General features: G+C 42.1%; 1 protein-coding gene across 40 annotated transcripts in view; it reads left to right on the forward strand.

The window, feature by feature from the left end:
• Positions 1 to 24,444, forward strand: part of LOC115597081 (neurexin-1a) — a 276,475-nt gene that overhangs the window by 87,595 nt on the left and 164,436 nt on the right. For 29 of the 40 annotated variants that reach the window (XM_030442701.1, XM_030442706.1, XM_030442725.1 and 26 more), the window contains 4 exons: positions 11,606 to 11,907; positions 14,952 to 14,975; positions 16,111 to 16,272; positions 20,385 to 20,826. In XM_030442701.1, the coding sequence (XP_030298561.1) occupies positions 11,606 to 11,907; positions 14,952 to 14,975; positions 16,111 to 16,272; positions 20,385 to 20,826 (930 nt within the window). Of the gene's footprint in view, positions 1 to 9,142; positions 9,165 to 11,605; positions 11,908 to 14,951; positions 14,976 to 16,110; positions 16,273 to 20,384; positions 20,827 to 24,444 lie in introns of those variants that run through there. The other 11 variants (XM_030442705.1, XM_030442709.1, XM_030442717.1 and 8 more) reach the window with 2 other exon arrangements.

Genomic DNA, 24,444 nt, shown 5'->3' on the forward strand with positions numbered 1-24,444 from the left:
CGCGCAGAAATCATCCCCGTGACACACTGGCAGTGTAATTAGCACATGAATTATTTCTCGCGCAATGACATGCCTCAGCGCCTCTTGACTTTGCTCTTGTCTGAGGGAGACGTCTCCATGTATATGGCCGAAATTAGACATCTGCCAAACGCCGGTTCCTTTACAGTCGGACTCTGCTTCCAACCGCGCTCCGGTAATCAAAAGTGGACGGCAACCTCTGCGGTTTCAGCGCAGCGGCGTGCACTTCAGGTCCGCACTCGGCAACCTTGACAGGGGTGAATCCAAATTGAGCAGCTTGTTAAGATGCTTATGGCGGAGATTTATCGGCGCTAGCACATTTCAGACAGGGAGCTGCTATCAAACGTTACTACACACCTGTTCCCGCAGCTCATCGGTTCTGATAGTAAATAATGGCCTGTGTATTATCAGCCTGTGATGATAAATTAGCGCTGAGGGGTTCCTATAGCAGGGACACATGTTTATGGCCTCCTGCTCTTTAAATATATATATCCAGTTAAGTGAAGTGGTAACTATACATTAATATAGAAATGCTCCTCTTTTGATGAGGATATTGATCCCCCTCCATCTCCCCAAGGCTTACATTATTATCCCCTGGATTTACTCTCTAGAAATGGATTGGGCTTTGCAGATTAGTATTCAGCACATTACACTCCCTCTTCACTGTAATGCTGTTGTGATTCAGTAATAGGCTGAGAGCAAATGAGAGCCCTGCAGCTGGAAGTGTGCTGTTTAGTATGTGTACTCATACAGTGTTTGTTTGCCCCGGCACGCGGGGTATTCACACCCAGATTTGTCCGTCTGTGCGTGTTTGTGTTTACAGTTTTCCTCCGATTTTCTCTCGTCCTGTTAGATTTAGCCGCCCCTCGTCGGGGTCTTTCAGCCCTTTTCCCCCAGCTCAGATTAAAAGGGCTCCCTGTGTGTCGTCGAGAGATGGACTAGCGTGTCTCCTTCCAGGGGCCATTAAGTCCTCAAGACGCTGCTTTTTTTGGGGGGGGGGGGGAGGGGGGGGTTATTTGTTAAATCCACTCTTGTTGGTGGTGGTGGTGGTGGGGGCGGGTGCACTACAAGATCTAGTGTAATGGCTCGGCTGCCAACTATAAATGCCCGCCCCGTTTTTATCTCAGACATATATTTGATCTCAAGAATTGTCTGTAGTTTTTTTTTTTTTTTTTTTTTTTTAACCAAGACGCTTTCTCCACTTTCCTTATGATCTCCAGAAGCCTTTCAACGGAGTAGCTCAAGCATACAGAAACACATTTTCTTTCCTATTGTGTTGCAAAGAAAACCGACTGTGATTCATGGGCGAACGGCGCGTTCCGTGTAATTGTGTTTTCTGCAGCGTCAAACATCTTAAAAGCAAAATTCGATTGGATCGCACAATGTACATTTTGAATTAAGAAATGGAATATTGTCACACAACAGGGTCCGACCCTCGCTTTGTGAGCCGTCTCAAAAAAAAAAAAAAAATGTTTCAGTTTGTGATAAGGTCTTTGCAGGGGACGGCGTTGCTGTTAAAATCTGATCCGATTATTCAGACAGCATCGGCTCCATTGTCTGTTTTTATGTTTGTTTTCATGAATGCAAGAAAAAAAAAAATGTGCACAGGTGCGAACCGTGAGTGCCTGTGGATGCCTCTGGCAGCTGCGGATGAGGTGGTTTTCCGTGTCCTCGTGGGAGCTGCTCCCAGAGGAGGGCTGCCTGATTGAGACACTGCCAATTAGAGAGAGCAGACATGGAATGTGTGTGATCTGGGCTCACACACACTTACATGACTGTCTTTTTAAGAGCTACATTTTATTAGATTTTATTTGCTGCTCCGCCACTGTCAACCTCCGACCAATTATTTTTTATTTTTTTCTTCATATTTTAGATGCCTACCATAAGATCTCTTTGCTGTAAGCACAGGTAGTGGCTATTGATAACAGGATGTAGCATTGACCTTCATTCTGGCTTTGTGCAAGCAGTTGCCGTTAACGTGGCTCTTTCTCAGTGCTGCGAGTTCTATATCTAGACGACCAAGCGCACTATCTTCCTGATGATTCAGCGATACATTGAGGCTCCTCTGACCACATTTGTGAACAATCAGTGTGTTTTAATGTTGCCCGAGTACAAAATCAAACATGTCGAAGACTGAGCGGAACAAAACATGGAACGCAGAGCAACGAGAAAACAGCTTAATGAGGCAAATTTCGCCCGTTTATTTATTTGTTTATTTTTTTTACTGCATCTGGATGAGTTTCCGCAGAAAGCAAAAGAACGCCTTCTACCTACAGCCTGTCAGCCAGCTGTTAAAAACACGCCGCTGTCTGTGAAGCCGCTGGCAGCAACTGTGTGGAAATCATTCGATGTGGTTACCGACCTGCATGAGTGGCTGAAAACCGTGGAATATGTAGCTAATTAACAGGACCAAATTCTTCCTGTGGTTGAGATTCCTCTCATGGCATTCCCATACCCCAGGACTACACACATATCCACTGGTTTCAGGGTGAAATGCAGCGCGTATCAGTTTAATTGGGGATGTTCTGAAAAAGCAATATGTGAAGTGAGTTCTGTATCACTGACAAAAAAACCCCCCAAAAAACAGCATTTTCCTTCTTGAAGTGTGGTTTATTTTCTTGCTGGAATTCAAGATGCAGCTAATTTTTTAATGCGTGTTGGTGTACCAGCTCTAAATGTGACGATTCACCATTCAAAACTTTGTGTTTTTTTTAAATAAAACATACCAAAATAAAGAAACAACACCACAATTTAGGAAAAAACAGCTTAAGAAATGCTAAATTTTCTGGATGTAGAGCCAATTTAACCTACTTTTGACCTTTTTGCCAACCTTTTTATAATAAGGATCATTCTGGCGTCATGTTAAGAAGCTGGCGCTCTCCCGGCCACCAGGGGGAGTCATCCCTCAAGTCAACCGTGTGCCTCCTTTACTTGCGGGGGATAAAGCAAGAATGACATGTTTGCAGTTAGCCAGTTCAGAGCTAGCTGCCAATTCAGATTGTCTAAAGATGTGTAGTCCCGCCTGTAAATTTCCCGTTGACAACTTCTGTAAGTATGATTTGGTCATTTAGGAGTTAAAGCTATAAGCTAACGTGAGCTGAATGCAGGACTGTTTTGCTAGCAAGACAGAAGTGTGTTGGCTATTGCTAACATTAGCCTAGCGTTACCTCACTCAGTACACGTCGACAGTTATATGTTTTATATATAAAAAAGCGCTCATACAAATTCATAATATTAGCTGAATTTGAAAAACTTGGCAGTAAAATAAAATAAGCTCAATGATTAGTAGATTAGTCTATCAGTGGAAAAGTAATCTTTTTAGGCCAAAATCACAAACACAAGTAAGTTCCAGTTTCTTAAATGTGATGAATTATATCATTGTAAACTGAATATAGTCCGATTTTGGGTTATTACTTCAACAAAATGTCTAGTTACATATAGTGAAATCTGGCCCTGTGGCTGTTTGCCCAGCATTTTCTCACAAATGTATGACATTTTACAGATTAATCACCTTATCCACAAATCAATGGAATGCAGATTTACCAAGTAATGAATCTATAAAAACTGTGATCATGAATATAGACCGTTTGCAGGGTTCGAAGGTGCGACTGTGTTGGTCTAACATGCACCTGGAAAATGTCATGAGCAATTTAACATTTTCATCGGTTGCGCTGGTGAAATGCCTGACATGTTGCAGTTTATTTAAAAATAATAATAAAATTGAGGCTATAACTATTTCTTGGTGCATGTGATCTCATTCACAAAAGCAAGTGTTTGCTCCTTTATTACAATTTACAATCAAGAAATTAAATAAGAATTTGTTATTGGGTGCACCTACTGTAGATCATGTGCTTTTGCAGGTGCAAGTTAGTTTGGATCCCTGATGTGTCCGCCAAGTGACAGGCTGTAAAAATGACTGACACTGGCTCCGGCCTAATCCTATTAATAATGCACATTAATAGCCTATGTTTTGTTTAAATTCTCGCATTTGAAATACCATATAAAAGAAATTAAATTCTCAGTTAAACAGTTTAAAGTATATATGCTCGAAAAAATGAATTAACTTTATAGCTTGCACGCTCTGCAGCTCACATTTGCACACAAATGAACGCACACCTTGAGGAGTTTGCAGAAAACAAGCCACGTGTTTTTAATAAGTGCCTTATAACAACTGACAAGCTGAATGGTGGAGCCAATTATGAGTAAAATGAACTCAGGACGGAGAATTTCTGCAGACTGACGCCGGGGGAGGGGACTCTCTCTGAGCGCAGCAAGACATCCTTCATACTGTGAATCTAAATGACACTTTGCGTTAAGCCAGCACAGTATGGTGTCTGACAGAACATAGTATGTGTAAGCTCACGCGCATCCACACATGCTGACTCCATCAGTTATGTGCCTGGATACATTTAACTGAGCTAATTGAGGCTTATTTGCCCATTCTTGCCGCTCTGTCAACACTATCAGCAACCAAAACAGTCCGCTTCACGGAGATGTAATTTTCTACTGCAGACATAAAAACAAGAGTTGATATGAAACACAGCAGTCAATGGATCGCAGCTGCCTACCTTGCAAGGAAGAGAGCGGTTTGAGGCATTTTATTAAGTCTTTTGAATGGTGTGATAATCATGTAATAAAATATGTTCTCAGAGAATGCAGCACTTCAAAAACTCTTCTCTCTGTCATAACGTAAGAGGCTTAGGCCGGCTTCATGAAGCCGACTTGCTATCGTTCCTAATAGGCTGCCAGACACTAACTTCTGTATCATTTTAATAGGCTGCCAGTCAAACAGGGAAACAGAGAGTGAATGGGAAATCCAGCGTCAGTCACAGAGCCTCACCGCTCACAAGTAAACTGCGCTGCTCCCCATGTTTTCATGGCCTTGGCGTCCAGTTTTATTCATGGTGCATCTAGCCTTTTAAAAAAAATAATAAATCCACAGGTGTGTCTTTGTTTTTTTTTTTGTTTTTTTTTTCAAAACTGAACTCCTTCTGAACCTTAAAAAGCCGAGGGTGGCACAACAAGCTCTTTTTCACTTCAGCTCGTTACCGGGAGCTGAAGAAGGGTATTTCGAGTGGCGCGAGGAGGGTGGGTGTCAGTGAGATCTCTGACAGAGAAACAGTGATGTAGAGTTAGTCACAGTTAATGCTGGGGACTGTCATGAACAATACGACACCACTGGAGATGGGCGACATAATTACCGTGTCTGTTTTAGCAGTGCCTATAACAACCCCCTACTGCAGCGCCCTGAAATATCTTCATTGTCACTTGAGGACGATCATATTTTTGTCATTGATAGTGATATTATAACTGGAGTATTTTAATGCAGTAGGCGTGGAAAGGTTTAAAAGACTCAATACAAATGGACAGCGATAAAGTGTTTGCACGTAGTCGAAGCGTTAACCCACCTCAAGTGATCTCACCTACTGGATTGTGGACTACTGTTTTGAAGCCTTGAGTGTGGCATCATAACGGTCGCCGTCTTGGTTTTTCGAAGTACGGGCTGGAACTGACAAGGTAGCCACGCCAAAGCATGCTTCGCTCCATTGTCTATTTTGCTCTAATTCTGACCATAGATTACCACATGAAGAAGAAGGTTGAAAGTACCAATTGAGACCTCAAACTCATTGGGAAACTGTTTACCAAGGGAAAAAAATCAGGTATGCAGTAAGGTCATTTTGAGATTAAGGCTCTTAGGCATTGGCTTCACTTTTCAGACTCAGAACAGACAAATAATTGTACATTTCTCTAATATTTGTCTTGTCTTGGCCCCTTTTGCACCATTCAAATCAAAGCTACCCCTGACGTTGATTTCCCAGGTAATTTTTTTTTTTTTTAATCACGTCCTGCTGAGGCTGTTTCATACTGTTGTGTCATGATTTGATGTTGACAGGCACTGTGTGCTCCCCTGGGTGCGGGCTAATTTAAAAAGCAGCCATAGAGTAGCAGATGCCAGATTAGTGTCAGAGCAAAGTGACGGATGAGGAGCCTCCTGGTCGCTCAGTCACACGCTGGCGCTGTCGTACATATGCTCATGCACGCGGCCCCCTTGGTGCCTCGTAATAAATGAGCGATTTAGTTCAACGTACTCAGCAGACATTTATGCTACCTCTTCTATTTTTGCAGTGACGTATTGCCTTCCCGCTCGCTGCAGCGTCACGGGGCAGCGTACATCTTTGACTCTTTGTGACACTGATTTAATTTGAGTGGCGAATAATTGCATTACTTCCATCAATATGGGTAGTTAGTTCTGCACCACAACCGCGAACGTAATGTGACCATAGAGAATGAGGCTCCTGAATGGCAATAACAATTACATGCTATTGATTAACAATTATTCATATGGCAGAAGACAATATTAAACTCGGAAGGGATTGCGGGACAGTCAAAGTGTCAAAGTACACCGCATCTGTTCATAAATCCAGGCAAAGAAAACACTATTTAAAATATGTTCTGCTAATGGTAATTTTTACTGCCTCTAAAACATCTTGGTGTAAATGGGCTGTTGGTGAAGACAGATATTTTCTGTTCAAAAAGGGGTTGGATGACTCAGAACAACAGGCTGTGACAAGTTTTTACCTATGTGTCTATTTATGGCCTTTCCCCGGGAGCTACACTTTTACTCTCTCCGTGTCTTTTTCCGTCCTCTGTTCTCTGCAAACAGACTAAAGGAGCTGGCTCCTTTCCATGTCCCCATTCAGTGTCGTGACTCAAGGGCATTAAGGTGCCGGCAGTTTGCTGTAGTTTGATTGACTGTAGACCACGGGACAGCCCAGAGAGAGAGAAAGAGGGACATGCATAAATACCCAGTAGAGCATGATGACAAAAAACAGTAGGCTTCTACAATATCAAGCCGCTTTTTTTATGTATTTATTTTTTCTTAACACATATGAGTGACACATCTGCTGCAGGATATTAACACTGCAGGTTGCTATGTCTCCTGGATCTAAAAGAGATGCACACACACAGGTGTACATACCGCTCACCAGTTGCACTGCTGTTGCATTCCTTTGGAGGCTCAGAGATTATACGAAATATTCAGGACACTTTTTGCATAATGTTGTGTAATGAGGTGAATTCAGGTGGAAATCATTATCCTTTTTAAGCATAATTGTCAAAATTGTCAGATTTTACTTTCAGAATGTGCTTATTCCTCATCGGGGTGGGGTATGTTTGATTTAGCAGTCAGTACCTCACATGCTCCGGCTTTAAAGTCTGGCATGGAGCAATCCTGTTGTCTGTGTCTATTTTTTGGTTAATCATGGTCAGTGGTAGTCTGAGCAAAATAGGTAATATATTTTACAGTATACTTGACATTAAAGCCAAAGCATTAAGGACGAAACAGAAGTATTTCATTTAAATTTTTATATTTCATTTTGTACCTCATCACTTTGCAGCTTTCAGCTAACTTGTCACAAGATTATGGTGATTATCTATATGTCAAGTGCCAAATAGTTCAGAGTCAGAGCAGCAGAAGTAGTTCAGTTTTCAGAACCTTTAAAAACAATTTCAACACGTTTGAAATAATAAATCCAGCATACACTGAGAACGTCATCGTTCATTTAGAGTCGTGTCCGACTGTCAATCTTCGTATGGATCCCTTTTTGTCTCTGGACTTTAATTTGGCTGTTCAGCTACTTGCTAACTTCATCTATCGACTTTTTGGTGATGGGCATCTATTAGTCAGTATGTTACTGAGAACCACTTGACTGAAAATTAACCATCTGCTGTGGCTGACAATGAGGTTGACCGCTGAGTAAAAACAGTACATTTCCTGCCACAAAACCAAGACAATGACCTAAAAGCTGCTAACCATCTCAGATGGTTTGAATAGGGCTGCATCACCCCTACTGGGTAAAACCAAAGTGAGAGTAATGAAAGAGAAACTACACACTAAATAATCTTTTTTACAACGTGTACACATTGCTGCTTTTGGTTTGTCGTGGGTGAGCCGGCAGCCTAGCTTCAGCGCAGGCTTTCACACAGTGACTCCCTCAAGGCCATTAATGGGTTTCCAGTGACTGTCAAAGCTCCGCTAGGCTGCCTGTCTTTCCAGCGGAGAAACTGAGAGTCTGACAGCAGCTTCTTATGGCTGGTTAGCTCAGACTACCAGCTCTACATGGCTGTACATGCTGTGTAGATACCTTCACTCCCCGCTAAAAGTATTTTTCATGCAAAAACTGCGTAATTCGTCAAAACTGCACTTGCTAATTCATTGTATAAAAGTGCCTTGTTGGAAATGTGTTTTTAGATGCTCCCATCAATCAGATATGGCAGGAGAGAAAATATTAGGCCTATACTGGCAAAAAAAAACAGATATGGGTACATGCCTACCCAGAATTCAACAAGGAATGTAGTTTGAATAGACGAGTGGCATATTATCCAAATATGGAGAGGCAGCTAAAAGGAGCCAGATGGTAGTTTGAGTGTTAGCTTGGCTTGACACTTGACTTGGCTAAGAGCTTGATGTTGAAAAGCCTCTAAATGCTAGAGGTCTAAAGATTGACAAGTCAAGCTTTGCCAGCATCACTATCATTGTAACAAAAATGTGTCTTTAATATGCTAGTGGATAGTTTTTCCTTTTTTGGTTTTCGATGCATTTTCTCCTTCAGTATACACTGCAGCTGAGCGCAGACTGATGCTCAAGTTGTTCCACTTCATTTAGTCCTACATATGTTTACATCAAAGCGCGCCAGACCGCCAGTGTTTGAATGGAAATACAATTCTCTCAGGAGATGTATACCCCTTTGGCTGAAACTGCCTCTGGGCTGAACCCCAAGTGTTGTAAATTCCTTCCAGCGGCCCTGCTGTACACACACACACACACACACACACACAATTCATTCTCCATTGGTTAGGGGAATTAACTGTGAAGTGCAGGCATGGGGAGAGGGAGAGAGAGAGAGAGAGAGAGAGAGATGAGAATGACCCCAAACTATTGGCTCTATTTGTTATGTGGTCACAGAGCTTGTGGAGCAGGGATGGGTGGATTTAGTGAAGAGGGTAGAGGTCTCTCATTTTCACTGATAGGGGGCTCAGACATTGAGGGAATGACCAAAGAGTGGTGAGATCCAGTCAACTTCAATTACGACCCTGTGCAGTTTTCCCAGAGGTGCACTATAGTGCTTTAAGGGGGAATCAATGAGGTGACAAATTGTTGTGGACAGCCACCCCTTTTATTTGTTGTGTTGTTGTATGCATGCCTGGATGCCGCTCTAAGCATGTGTGTGCGCGTATCTGAATGTGTGTCTGTATTTCTTTGGCAAGCAAATATAAATATGCAGCGTTCCCTATTTATGATAATTGAATGCTTTGGTCCATTTGTGTTTTGCCGGTTTATTTTCTGCTAGTGGCTTTAATGGCTTGTTATCTGTCTAAACCTGTTTTTAAACGCTTTCTAATGGGTGTTCACATGCATCACCCTCTGACGCACAGTGCCGCTTTGTTTTTTTATCTCGCGCTAACAGTGTGGAGGTCTTTCTCAAGGTTATTTGTGCTTTGTCAAGCCCCTGTCATATCTGAGGATGTCTGATGTCTGATGAGTGCAGACTCGCTCCAGTGCATTGGTAGGCATATGTAGCTGAATGAGTGAGTGTTTTTTATGGTGGGAGGAGTCCATGTGAAGCTGTCTCAGGGATTGCTGAAGTATTCTGGGGATTGTTAGAGAGGAAACTAAACAAATGATGCTGGCGATGGAATGCGAAACTCTTAAGTTGAAGAGAGTCTCAAACAAGCGAGAATTTATCGAAAAACCTTCATACCGCAGATATTGATTTCTGGAAGTGTAAAGATATTGATTGACATCTCCAGAAGTTGCAGGGGTCACTGGTCAAATGTGGTTGGAGTAATAACATAAATGTGTGTGTGATTTGAATGACTTGTCTATGCTCACTTATTTCTCTCTGACACAAGTGACCATAACCAAAGTAAATCTTCTCGTTACCTGGTGCATTTTACATGTGTAAAAGTAAAAAAAAATTTCTAAGTAAGTGTTTGTTTAGCCTGTGGTCTTCGTTAGTTGAGAAGCGTTAATTGTTTGAATTGCAGTACTCCAGCTTCAAATATGCGCGTTCACATCTCTTTGAGGCTGGCCGAGGAGTGTGTGGCCTAATTATCATGAGTGAATGTTGTACAAGATCAGGCGGGCTAACGTGATGTTTACTCTTCTCAAAAATCTTCTGACGAGGCTTGTGTAAATCAGCCCAATATGGTTCTGTTAGCCTTTGGTACATAAGTGGACATACTTATATGGTCCTTGATTGCCATGAAGGGCCGCTGCAGTCTTACAGCTACATGTTGATAGAGCACTACTATAGCACGATTCAAACCTTATTTTTTACTAAAACTCCTGAAGTCAAGCATTTCCTCATCAAACTGTTTTAAAGGGCTAGGTATCGTGCCCAGGTCCTAAATCGATTCGATTTCGATTCATAAGGTTCTGAATAGATTAATGACAGTGATGTTCAGCTGTCACAGGTTATGGCGACCCTCTCTGCTGACTGCATTTTCATTAGGATGTCGTCTTTCACACATGTATACATCATTGGAATAACAGTTTCAGTCAGAGGTTCACATTGCACCATAACGTAGTGTGGAACGAGCCGCCCTGAGCCTTCGTTTTCCACTTCCGAGCACGGGTGTAAATCAGTTTGCAAACAAAAGGTGCGATGGCCTCTGTTATCTGTATGGCAAACGGAGAATTGGCTGTTAATGTTAGTGATTCCCTCAATTTCTTTTGTTTTGCCTCAGACGGCTTGTTGTCAGACCGTTAGCGTAGTGTGATACCTTGTCAAATGGTTTCTGAAGTTTGTAGTATTTCTACAGTAACTGACCTCCGCTTGGCAGATCTTGCAAACCACTTTGGTTTTATCCAGCTCTTTGTGCTGTGTTGTTTTAAATCCGAAATGGTTCCAGACATCAGACTTAAGTTGGGACGGCTTGCTGAGCGGAGTTTTATCTGAGTCGGCCATTGTGTGTATGCGCGCTTGTGAACGTCAACCGGATGTAAACGTGCCGGTGCTTTATCGTGCACGAGACTACTGGGGTTCAAGGGAAAAAATGGATCTCATGCCCTATGAATCGATATTGCAAAATTTAAATGAAATCGATCCTAAATCGTCAACACTAACATCATCATTTTTATCAATTAGTCAATGAGAACTGGTAACTTTACTTGAGACCATTGTGACCTCACAGAGGATGTTGATGTCTTGATATTGACCTACATATCGAATCTGCACCCACATATCTTGATAGTAGGAATATTGTCTTTTTTTGTATTCAGGGCAAAGGCAGAAATAGTCTGCTCAATGTGACATGTGAAGTCCAAAAATAGCAGTTGCAGTGTTATGCTCCATACAGCTGTGTTTCTTAACGAGGTAGGTATTGACTGCTCATGAGAGTTAGTAAGAATTTCTTGTACCTTCCGTCACGTTTCAGCATGCCTCTCTTCTCTTCAATTTCAGTATTTATTACTAATCCAACATTTTTCAGAGTCTATTCTCTTTTTTGACAGCAACCCGACGGGCACCCAAGAGGCCGAGACATTAATGCAAAACCTTTCTTTTTTCTTTTTTTGTCTCCACAGGAAAAGAAGAGTATGTCGCAACCTTCAAAGGATCTGAGTTCTTCTGCTACGACTTGTCCTTGAACCCGATTCAAAGCAGCAGTGATGAAATCACATTGTCATTCAAAACCCTACAGAGGAATGGACTGATGCTGCACACGGGCAAATCAGCTGATTACGTCAACCTGGCACTGAAAAATGGGGCTGTCTCACTCGTCATTAATTTGGGGTCTGGAGCCTTTGAAGCTCTTGTGGAGCCAGTCAATGGGAAATTTAATGACAATGATTGGCATGATGTCAAAGTAACAAGGAATCTACGTCAGGTAACAGTACAGAGGGTGATGCTGAGACTCAGTAAATGAATCAAAACAAATGCACTTAAATCATTACCATCATACAATATATTATTTTTTCCAGACATTGTAATTGGATTGCTAAATTGAATCATGGCGGTGTACGGTGGAGATAAAGCAGAACCACAAGTGAGCAGAGACATCTAGATGTGAATTAAGACCTCTTAGTTACAGTTTGTGGGAGAAAAGAAACGATGTTGCATCTAAACAGCAGTAAGATCATTCATGCACATTCAGATGTGTCAAAAAGCTAGCATTTTTTGGGTTAGTTTACCTTGTTTAATTAAACTTAGAGTATATTGGTATGACTTATTTACCCTTTAAAGCAATAACAATCTTCTCTTTAGTCAACAGAAAAAAAAACATGTTAAGACATTTAACTTTCAGACAAAATCATTTTTAAATCTATGGTAAGGCTTTGAATTGAAGTTATATGAGTACAGGCAAACCTCTCTATAATTAGATCTATAGGCCTTTTCCTACATGGCCTTGAAGACTCACCTCTGCATTAATAATTCTTAAGAGACTATTGAGTGACAGTGTGACCGGGTAAGGCTTCTTTAGAAATCTCGTTCAGCCGCTTCTGCCAATTACATTTGTTAACATCAGAGGACATCCGATAGTGCCATTCGCCTGTGGCAATGCTTCTCATAAGTGAGGGGCTGGGCTGAGTATCAACAGAATTGGTTCCTGTCTGATTCTTACCAAGAGCAAAGGAATCAGATGGGATGAAGGAGTGGTGGAAAGCGGAGCCTTTTGCCATTGAGCATGTGCAGGCGCATCCACCTGCAGGAACAGATTGTCCTGGCAAGAGTGAAGCGACAGAGGTCAGTGAGTGTTTGTGACATTGCAAACAGATTAAATACTACTGATTTGTTCCACGCCAACATATATTAAATGATGTTAGAATGCAGCTGCCACTCTGCTCGTGGCAGACTGCCCTGGATATCACAACAGTGTCGATCTGTGGGACTCATGAGTGATCTGAAGAGAGCAAAGGCTTGCTGAGACACACATCAACACGTTCTCATTGGCTTTCTACAGCAACAACCAGCTTGTCCATTTTAGTTAATGTAAGCCCACACAAAATCAGTTCTTGGTTGGACGTCCATTCCTGCTAGTTGTTAGCACATCTATTTTAAGATTCTGATCGCTGATTCCATAGGTTGATGTGTTGCCTCTTACACCGAGGCCTTGGGATTTCTCCAGCATACTGTACACTGCCTGGTAGGTCACAGGTGATAGATGAGTTAACAGTAAGGCATCAGGCTCTAACCCAAGTTGCACAACCACTGCTATCTATTTCTAGGTATCTATGCATTTAGACCCAGTAGCTGCATAATAGCTTAGCCAGTGAGGGTTTTTCCCAGTCGATCTAACTCCATCATTTCAACAATCACTTGTCATCTGATTTCAGAGACTCTGGACCTGAAGTCCAGTTCCACCAGCAACTCAGCTTCCAGTTGACTGAAGATTGTAATCTGATGAGTTCAAATCCATGAGGGGTCTAATATTCTCATTCTACTATGTAGACAAAAGGCTGGTGCCTTTGAGTTGGTTGCAGTACAGAGACACTCCGACCTGCACTAACATACAAAAACAGAACAAGGCAGACTGCCCATCTCCATGGTTGGTCTCAAGATCTTGGTCCTTTACTTCTGTCTAAGTGAAATCCACTGCTGTCACTACAAGTCAATCAGGGCAATTAGGATGCTCTTGGAACTTGTTGACAGCATGCTAATTGGTTGGTGCAGATTACTCACCCAAGCCAGCCGAACAGCAGGGGCGTTGTTTGATGGAAATGAAGAAGTCAGGTAAAGATGTCATCAAGGGTATAATTGAGTTGGTGTTCGGCATCTTCTGACTGAATAAAGTTGAATTTCCCCAAGGGGATGATTAGGGCATGTCTTCTTCTGCTTCTTCTTCTTCTTCGTCTTTGTCGTCTTTGTCTTCTTATGATGAAGACTGTAGTGGCAAAAAAATAGTCTAAATAGCCTAAATAGTTTTTCAAGTTTGCCTAGCAAGTCTGTAGAACAGGTTAGACTGTATTCACCCAGCAATATCGAACTGATAATTTTGAAGCATGTAAAGAGTATGTTAGTAGACTTTCTAAGGACAGTATTTAAAATATTCAAAAACACATCATTAAGACAACATCTCTAGATGTGTTCCTGCTCATTTGGTGGGAAATGTTTGTCTTCACCTCAGCACCGGAGCTGCTTCTTTTGCATAATCAGCAAATTGATTATTGGCAAAGCTAAGGATTTGGCCTGCTCGAACATTCACTGCATTCCAATTTTGAAAGAAAACCAAGCATATTGAGTGCATGCTCTGTGGGGGAATCAAAGTTGCCATCCTCCTCATTCTGTGTCAGGGTCTTCTTTGCTTTGTCTCATTGCAGTAAAGTGATCCTAAAGTTCATCAATAAGACCAAACGGAGGTACAGTATTGTATGAGCGCCGGAAAGTGTGATACACTGGATTGGTCTCAAGCCTAAAACCATGTACAAAAGAAGGCAAATACTGGTACCAAGAAAAGAAATAAAGCTTTGAAATGGTCTTGAACTTAGGTCTTTGTTAAAAAGGGTCAACTGATGTGCTTTAGGCATTCTTTCTTATGAACCATTTGATGTCTGTCAATCATAACCTGTTGTCAGGACTTGAGTAAGGGAGTTGTTTCTGCTTCTGAACGGGATGGTCACATACAGAACATGGCGCAAAAACACCATGAAGAGCTTAGGGAGTCACTGGTTGAGCTCTGGCACCTCCTGTGGAGCATTCTTGTTATCTCCTTGGTCTGCTTTTTTCTTGTTAAACTTATTTTGCCCTTTTTCTCTATGTTACTAACATGCTTTGGAACTAACATCATTCATGGAATGTGTCATTCTACTAACCAGTATGGTTTTTTGCCGTTTAACAATGTACTAACAGTATTGACCATCATATATTATTTGAGTAACAATCGTTATTCTGTTCACAGTTTTTAATTTCCTTTCTCCCCCCTTTTCCACAAAGCACTCAGGCATTGGACACGCTATGGTAAACAAACTACATTGTTCGGTAGATATCATTCTAATTGTTTCTTAGTTTGGGTTTGCCGTGTGTTTCTTTTCTTTCTTTTTTTACTGTAGACGTCATTTACAAAAAAAGGGAAATTGCGGTTGGTACTCTTCTGCTTACTTTTCGAATCCTTTTTAATTTCTTGGTTCATTCATTGGTTTCACCCTCTTTATTTCACTTGTTTCCTGTCCAATTCTGTTTGATCCACCTTTTTAGGAGCATCATTTCAAGCCTTTTGCATCAGGCTGTGGTTAATAATGAGGACCCTCTCCTGTCTGGCTGGCCTGATGCTCTTTGGCTCAGCCAGTTGTATCCCCATTCACTTTGCATGGCATGCACTTCGACTCCGTGTTGCAAAAGTCACAGTGCCCATTTGTCAACATGATTGTGACAGTTGAGCTGTGTTTGTCGTTGGTGCTTCTCTGGTGCTGTCTTCTTTCTTTCCGTGGTTTCGTAGTGTTCATGAGCTTTTGCATGCATCTGACACTGGCAAGTGTCATAATACTGATCTTGTGTCCCGATCGAGAATTTGGGAACATTTTCTTTTTGTATACTCTAAATCAAAAAGAAAAGACAAATGCATGCATGTTATTATTTGTCTAACACCCTCAGTCATTGTTCTGAACTAAAAGGTGTTTGTACTTTTCAGAGCATGTGCTCCCTCTCTAACCTAGTAGCACGTTGTGATTTCTTTTGTAGAACTGCTGGACGTACTAATATGAAATTAATAGTTAACTAACCTGGATAACATTCTACTAACACCATTTTTGTGTCTGCTAAAGTACTTTTAAGTTGCAGTAGGGGCAATACTAACACTGTTGTATGGGCAGTTCACTAACTTTCACTAACTAGAATAGCATTCCTTTGAAGGCTTGCAGTCTTCCGACTAATCAAACTGGACAAAATAATAATATAAAACAAGAAAAAAGACAAGAAAAAAAGACAATGAAAAAAGACAATGAAAAAGACAATGAAAACAGACATGAAAATGGGTTTCAGAAAATAAAACATATAGGGATGTCTGTCATAGGCAACAAGAAGGAAAGGCAATATCATTGCAGTATATAGGCTGTCTGAGTATAGCGTGTCTTTTCCCTGTGCTTTTTTCCTCTAGGTAACAATATCCGTGGATGGGATTCTGACCACCACAGGATATACTCAAGAAGACTACACCATGCTAGGTTCTGATGACTTTTTCTATGTTGGAGGGAGTCCTAGCACAGCTGACCTGCCTGGATCGCCGGTTAGCAACAACTTCATGGGCTGCCTCAAGGAGGTAAACACCACTCTTGTGTGCACTCTGAGACTGGTTGGTGTACAGGATATGACTGGCTTCACCTTAGGACATCGACACAGGCCCTTCCACCCACACACTGACCTTGTCTCATCATTTACACTTTGCTTTAGTTTGTTTCTCCTGCATACCTCACATACTATCACACTAAACTTTATTTCTCCTCAGCCAACCCCTCAGTGTTATGCACACACACGCACATCGAGGGCAATGGTGTACCACACAGCCACACACGACGAACTCTGTCTTATGGTGGAATTTACTGCAGGTCTGTCAGGTGGAGGAGCGGTGATCATTGAGATCAGGCAGTCGAATTTTCATGAGCACTCAGCCAACTCCTGCTTTTAACACATCACTATTCTTTCCCTGGTGAATATCATCTCTGACCTTTCCTCATGACTAACCTTATTACCATTATTTGTGATGATATCAGAAGTGGTACTATGCCTATTAGTGCTGCAAATGCCTAGCTGTGATATAACCCTCACCTTGAAAAAGAGCACACAACAGGGTGCAGAAATGCATATCACTGTTTGACATGTTTACGCTTCCAGGTGATGAATGAATTCAGCACATTTTATATCTTGGATGCTCCATGGCGTAATGGGCCCTTTGAATCTGGCTTATGACTTACAGTATGTCATTTGTCACTTGCCCCTTTACTTATGTGTTCCAGTATTCAGGGCGTGTGTATATAGCCTCCACTTTATCCCTAGAGTTGAAGCAAAGAAGAGGAAATCTCTCCAGCTGAAGGTTCATAAGTTATACCTCAGCTGTACGGTAGCATTTGTTAAAACATTTTTGATGATAAATAGGGATTCTGACCTAAAGCATTTACCTCAGGAGCCACCAGGGACATACAGAGATACCTACCGGGCAAATCTCCAAAGTACTGCAAAATGATCCAGCCATTTATCTTTTAATTTCTCAAAGCTGTTTCCCCTTCTCCTTGTCTATGTCCTTTTTTTCTTTTGTGTACCTTCGCTTGCTCCTTTGGTGTCCTACATTTTGTCTCTTACCTCAAGTGCAGCCTGTCAACTTCACTGAACCTCTTGGAGAGGTCTGAGGCGGCTGCGTTTAATGAGCAGGCCAGGCGCGGCCCACATGTCCGCATGCCATGGCCAGCTCATTACGGGTCTGGTTGTTGAGGGGAGCGTCTTAGTTAACCGCATGTCTCTGAGGTGTTGCAGGTGTGGTAGCAAATGGAAAGGGACTGGTGCACTCTAAGAATGGTTATCCACCCCCGGTGAGCTGCATGTGAGCTGCTGTCACTGCAAAATTTAAAAATATGATCTTAGCTGTGATTTTTGCAAGGTGATGTGACATGTGAGACAGACAAAATTTCCTCCCTTTTTATTTTTTTCCTAGCCCTGTTTTCTCTAACCCAATAATATTTTGTTCTTTAGTTTTCCTAGAGAATGCAGATACTAAGAAAAAAAAGAAAAGAAAGAGATTTAGTTCATACACCGTCAAACTAGCAGTCAGTTTAATTCACTTGGCTTTTAATTTGTTGCTGACATTTTTAGTACATTGACAGGTTTACTACATCGTCTCATCCAGTCTGTTGAATCAAACAGACGCCTCGGTCATCCTCTGTGTGTGTCTTGATAACATATTAGCGCTGGTTTAACAGCTTCTGCTGCTGGCCCTGATTGATGGCATGTACCGACGTGGCTTGTCGCAGCATTCGTGTGCAGATTCCAGTGTGAGTTGCCACGCCTGCCTGTTGGTTCTGATGGCAAAACAAACGGTGGTGCAGTAATATCTCAGTTGTCACAGCACTAGCTTGATGACAAATTAGTGCAGCACTATAGTGCAGCACCAGTTGTAGCTCAGACCAAAGCTCTTTTGACTCTGAAAGGTGCCCTTTGTCTTGACTATAAGGCATTGATTTTGGGTTTATGGGCTGTATCTTTTGCACTTTCAGTCTACATGACCTAAGTCCACCTCTTATTTCTTTACTCTTTTTACATGATTTCTCTTGTTGGGAGATTCTTGTCAAATTTCCTTCTTATTCTCATTCTCGTCCTATGAAATCCTAAAAACCTTTTCTTGGCCCTCAGTCAAACTTGAGAACCTACATTTATTTTGTTTTATCAGGGAGATGTGGCAATAAAACCCTGCCATTTATGGTTTCCTGTTGTCCTTGCAGTTAAATGCAGTTTGATGCAGTCAGTCACAAAAGCATTTACAAGAGACTAAGCCTGAGCTTACCTAACTCTGATGCTCCGCTTCTGGCTCCATCTACCTGAACAGTTAGACACAGTAGATCTGACTCAGTGATAAACATAATGCTCCATGCAAATGCAATCCCATCGGTGGTGTCCCCGTTTTCAGGTGAACGCTTAGCATGGCAACAAATAGAGAACATGGGCAGTGTTTTCCACAGCTGTAACTCATTTGATTTGTCCTGTTGAAGCACTATAGGTTTACCTCTTGAACTCTTATATAAAGGCTGTACATATTGCATACAGACGAAAAACGGTGGCTATGCGTCACTTGAGTGATGTGGAAGAGTTCATTGACTCGGCTTGTTCCCCTCTGGGGTTAGTTGTTAGATTTAGTCTCTGCTTTATCCCCCTGACTGCTGTATTGACAGCTTTGCATTCAGAGTCTTAGTTGCCTTCACAATATTTGCTTTGCGGGCTAATTGGCACATTATATCAAATTGCCTCAAATTTGGGTGATTGTTTTTGTGGTGAGGTGATTTTGAAATATCATGAGCGCACTGATGTTTTAATGAAAAAGTTTTGACATTCACGACAATGTTAATTAGTTTCTCAAACAGAAATCGGGTCTAACCAGACAGAGGGACTCTTGCTATTACAGCTGCACTTACACCAGATACTCTTTCATTACAGAGATTGGATAATGACGAGGTTATGTCGGTCTCTAATTTTGCAAGACTGTTGCCATTTACACCGCTCGGCGTGCAATGTCCCCCCTACACATGTTATAGCTGCCTCTCAGTCTGTAGAGATGTGTTTTGAAGACTTACTTCAGCAGCAGAATTTAATATGCCTGTATATAACTATGAAACAGGAGATTAAAGATGAGTTTTATACGGAGGAGTAAACAAAAACAACATGCTGGCAAATTGGTTGGTTGATTCTTGCGCTGTGCCATGTGATAATGATTCTCATCTATAGTTAATAGGTCTTTTAATGCCATCATGGCTCATCCTTTATAATGGGTTGCTACTGTCTGTCACTGGTGCGCCTTAGCGCTACAGCACTCGGCAATTCAAAGGTCACAGCACTAATGCACTTCATTTAGTGAAGCACTCTGATGCCAAACTGTGTCTGGTTTTAAGTGTCTGAGGCTATAAACTGCTATTCATACAATGGCTTCTGTATGAAAATATGTAGATTTTTGCTCCTCATCACTTTTCTAAATTGTATAGTATGCTGAATCTAGCTATGTGTGTGATCATGCTCTCATTTTTAATTCGCTTGTAGAGAGAGGCATCTATCATCTGCCCACTTTCATTCTAATCACAGGCTGCAGCAAGGGCCTTAATCAGCATTTTACTCCACACCTGCAATCAAGGCTGCCGTTTAGATTTATCACTCTCCATCTCACTTTTCACATGCAATCCCAGGAGATGCTACCTGATAGAATCATTTTCTCCAGACGTTATCAGCACTGCCTTTTTAAAAATCGAGGCTGTCTCTTCCCTCAGTTGACACTGATTCTAGAAGTCCAAATGGATGTCTCAACTATACTATACTCACTTCACCTAGCCAGAGTATGCTTTCCATGTGTTGCGGAGGCTTCAAAAAAGGCTGCAAATAAAGCAGTGTGATGTGAGTGACATTCTGTGCCACTTAAACTCATTTTCCCATGTATAGGTACAGCGTGACATATATGACCAAGGGTCGAGCCGTGCAAGCGCTGCTTATGACACACTGTCCCGTGGGGGTGAAATGTCACATGGACAACTGCTGTTTGACTCATTATATTTTGAAAGCTGTCATACATACAAGTTATAAGATTGGCTGTAACATGTACTGTACATTCTGCAAATAGCTAAAAAAGACGGTCATTCATTTTCGGTGGTAATATTTGCCTGACTTTCTCCTGTCCTTTTTCAGGTCGTATACAAAAACAACGATGTGAGACTCGAGCTGTCCAGGCTGGCCAAGCTGGGTGATCCCAAGATGAAGGTCCATGGCACGGTGGCCTTCAAGTGCGAGAATGTGGCCACTCTAGACCCCATCACATTTGAGACACCAGAGTCTTATATCATCCTCAACAAGTGGAACGCGAAGAAAACAGGTTCCATCTCCTTCGACTTCCGCACCACTGAGCCCAACGGCCTTCTCCTCTTCAGCCACGGCAAGCCCAAGCAGCAGCCAAAGGACTCCAAGAGTCCCCAGTCTCTCAAGGTGGACTTCTTTGCCATCGAGATGCTGGATGGCCATCTGTTCTTGCTGCTGGACATGGGCTCTGGAACAACAAAGACCAGGGCGGTCAATAAGAAAGTCAATGATGGGGAGTGGTACCATGTGGACTTTCAGCGTGATGGCAGATCAGGTAACTTTCAAGACATGTACAATCTTTATTGACAAAAAAACATGTAATTGGAAAGTGTGGCCTCTGGCAGCTGTATGGTGGCCCTAAGAACTCAATGTTAAAGCTTCAGTGGTTAGCCAATTAATCAATTAGTTGATTTGGTTTTCATTTATGACTTGTCAAAGAGAGATCTTTGGGTTTTGGACTGTTAGTTGTACAAAAGGAGCAATTTGAAGACGTCAACATGTAAGAATTTTAGTTGAAAACAACACGTTCACTAAAATGATCAAACGAATGTTAAAAAATAACTGGTTTGATGATATGACATCCATGGTTTGTGGTACAGAGAAATCTCCTGAAGATGGCATGCTGATAGCTAGCCCTGGCCAGCCTCACTCCAACCGCTAGCTGTACTGCTGTTTGAGCCATTTTTAAAACATTTTTTTTGTGGTTTTTTTTTCCATTTCCGTTACTTGGGTGATTTGCTGGTGATATCCTGTTTGCTTTGAGGATGAATTCAACAAATGGCCAATTCTTACATACTACACCTTTAATCAATTAATATGACAATGGTCGACAGATAAATCTGTAGTTAAAATAATTGTTTGTTACTCATAGTAGGCAAACATCATCGATCTGACAACACCAACACAGCATAACATGATATGCTTCAGTTACAGACCATGCAAGCAAATAGACAGATATGCATTAAGTTATTTAACTGCAGCAGCACCACACCACCAATGAAAATGTAACATTATTTGCACTGGATGCTTGTTGTACACAGTTCCGGCCATTCAATGAAAAACGGTCACTAACTTCAGACGGTGCTGCCGATGTGTCACAAGTCGAGATTCCAGACATATTTGCCTCAAAATGACTTTGCCCTCTCTCCTGTCGTGTCCTCTAAGCCCCGGGTTGCTCTGCTCTGGTCCCTGTTGATTTGCTTATCTAAGCAGCAATTTGTTAGCGTGTGCTTAGAGCCAAGGCCCCGCAATGTCACTTTGCAAATTAGATATACCCCTTGACCATGTTTTCCACTCCATCTCAAGAGGTGGAAATTAGATTAACTGTTTCATTACCCCCCAAAGCAGTAGTGGGTTGTGGTCTTAATAGAGCTGTAGACGTGGTTAAAATAGCTATAGCGCCTATTCCTGTGTTTTGCTTTTTTTTAAATTCCACCTTCAGCTGCATTAATCAACAAGGGTTTTTCCTTTTTTTTCACATATACTCAGCTCCAGTACTCTGTTTGAAGGTGCCGAATACGTTCATGTACAGTAATATACAGCACTGAGTGGCTTGGAAGGAAAATAGATGTGGGTGACTTCTCAAATAACATAATCTACAACATTTAGTTATGGTAGACCAAACTATAAGAAACACTGTCTTGCTAAATTAGATTGTGTTCATTATCTGTCTAGTATCCTCCCATCATCCACCCCCACAGGCTTACATGCAGTACACACATACACACAGAGAGACGCACACGCGCACATACAAAAGCTATCGAACATCTTTTTTGTTAGTCGAGCTTACTCCACTCGCTGTTCTCTCTGTCTTCCCTGCCTAAGTTTCCATGGAAACAGGAGGTGGTCTCTCCCAGGACTGAGACAGTTACTGCACAGTGCTGTGCTGAGCTGTGCACTAATGACATTTCAGGATAACTTTTCTTCCCGTCCTCAAGTCTAAGGCATCAACACTTACAAGGGGAAACACTGTAAAGAGGTCTATGCATCCTGATGACTTCCTGTGTGAGGAGAGTTAACAGAACAGCCGAAATGCCGACAACTCCCTGCGTTTAAAGTTACAAAGCAATTTTTCAAATTAACCAGCGCTATTTCATCTCGGCTCATCTCGGCTCACCCTATGATTTTAAGCCAATTAAAATCACCAAGTATGCAGTCGGCCTAAATCTAGAAATCTTGCATCTTGAGATTCCCACACGCAGCACAAAGCTCCATTGTTTTCCGTGTGTAATGATGTGTGCATGGCATCTCAAGTGGAAGCATTCAAATTTTTGTAGTTCTTTTGTACTGAAAAGGCCTCATGCGATTTCCCATTCCCACAGGACACATGTAATTGTAATGGTGCATTAAATAGCAAATTGAGTACTACAAAAACCCTCACAATAGCTTTTCTAAATGTGGATTTTATATATTTATTTCCCGCTTAAATTATCACCACAAATTGATATTTTGGTGAATGCTAAGCTGATTTAGAGCTTTGTGAAAGAAAGAAATGTGTGGAAGTAGACTTCAGAAAATGTTTGTGTCGCGCTCTACCAATTTGTTACCTTTATGAGCTTGAATGAACATAATCAATCCCTGTCAACATACTATTGAGCCTTAATAGTCCACACGTGAAGCTCGATAAAACAGTCTACTCCCCTCCATGACAACACTAGCCTGGCTCTTGCAGGCCATTATACACTTCAGCGCCCTTTGTTGTTGTTTCGCTTTTCAATAGTTGATGGAATTAGGGAATTTTAAAAACATGAGAAAGGACTTCACTTATCCCCTGCGAGTGCGAGTCACCAAGCACATGGCGTGCTCGCCTTTTCATCTGTACGTCAGATGTTTTATTCACCATCAAGCACATCACTCAGAACAAGTGCAACATGGCAGCCAGACATAATTATCTGCAGCCGGGTCCTCCAAGTGCAACACTTCCTGCAGCCGTGACAATGGCGGATAATGATCCCTGCCCTATTTAGATTAGCTTGGCTCTTCCTGCAGGATGCAACCCTGTAAATGGACTCTCGCTCCCAGACAGCATCTTCTAACTTCAATGCATTAGAGACACTAAGAGACACTCTGCTTTTAAGTGAGGGCTTCTGGGCCAGGGAGTGCCGTGGGTCACTCATCAGAGACATTACACGGACATTGCTCTGTCGTGGCTCCCACTTCCTGCTGGGGCACACACGCCACTACTTCACACACAAACACGCGCGCACTTTACAGTACAGACGCAAACACGTTCACACACACACACACACACACACACACACACATATAGACAACACATCCCAGCAGCCCACTCTCAAGCTTCTCTCTCCACAGAGAATCCAATCACATAGAGAGATTTGGCCGTATCGCCCTAACTGGATTGCAGTAATCCCCTGTCTAACATGTTTTGGGGATGTGTGAGTGGGGTTAGGGGACATCATGCCAAGCTGAGCCTAGCTGCTGATGCAGAAAGTGCGAGAGAGATCTGAGCTGTCATTTCGACCCCTGCCTTCAGGTTTGACGATGGAGTACCGCTCACAGGTCAGCCTGTAGGGAAAGGGGAAGAGAGAGACGGAAATGTGGTCAGAGTATTTTCAAGTTGGCTTGAGTGGTGGTCATCGTCATCAATATGCATCCTCAGTTACTGCCGACATCATCATTTTGATCAGCCCTCTTAAACTGTACGCCCTGTACTTGCTTGGCGAGATATTATTGTCTGCTGTACTCCCTCCTCTGCTTTCTTATCTGCCATCGTACACCCCTCCCTCATCTTCTTTCCAGACATCTTTATCTCCATGTTCCCATCTTGTTCTGTATCCATCTCCTCCTCTTTTATGCTTGCTAGCGTTCACAGAGACACAACCCCTTCCCCTTTCGGCTATGAATGCTGTTCCAAACATCGGCCGTCCCTCAA

This window comes from Sparus aurata, chromosome 15 (assembly GCF_900880675.1).
Source record: "Sparus aurata chromosome 15, fSpaAur1.1, whole genome shotgun sequence".
NCBI lineage: Eukaryota > Metazoa > Chordata > Actinopteri > Spariformes > Sparidae > Sparus > Sparus aurata.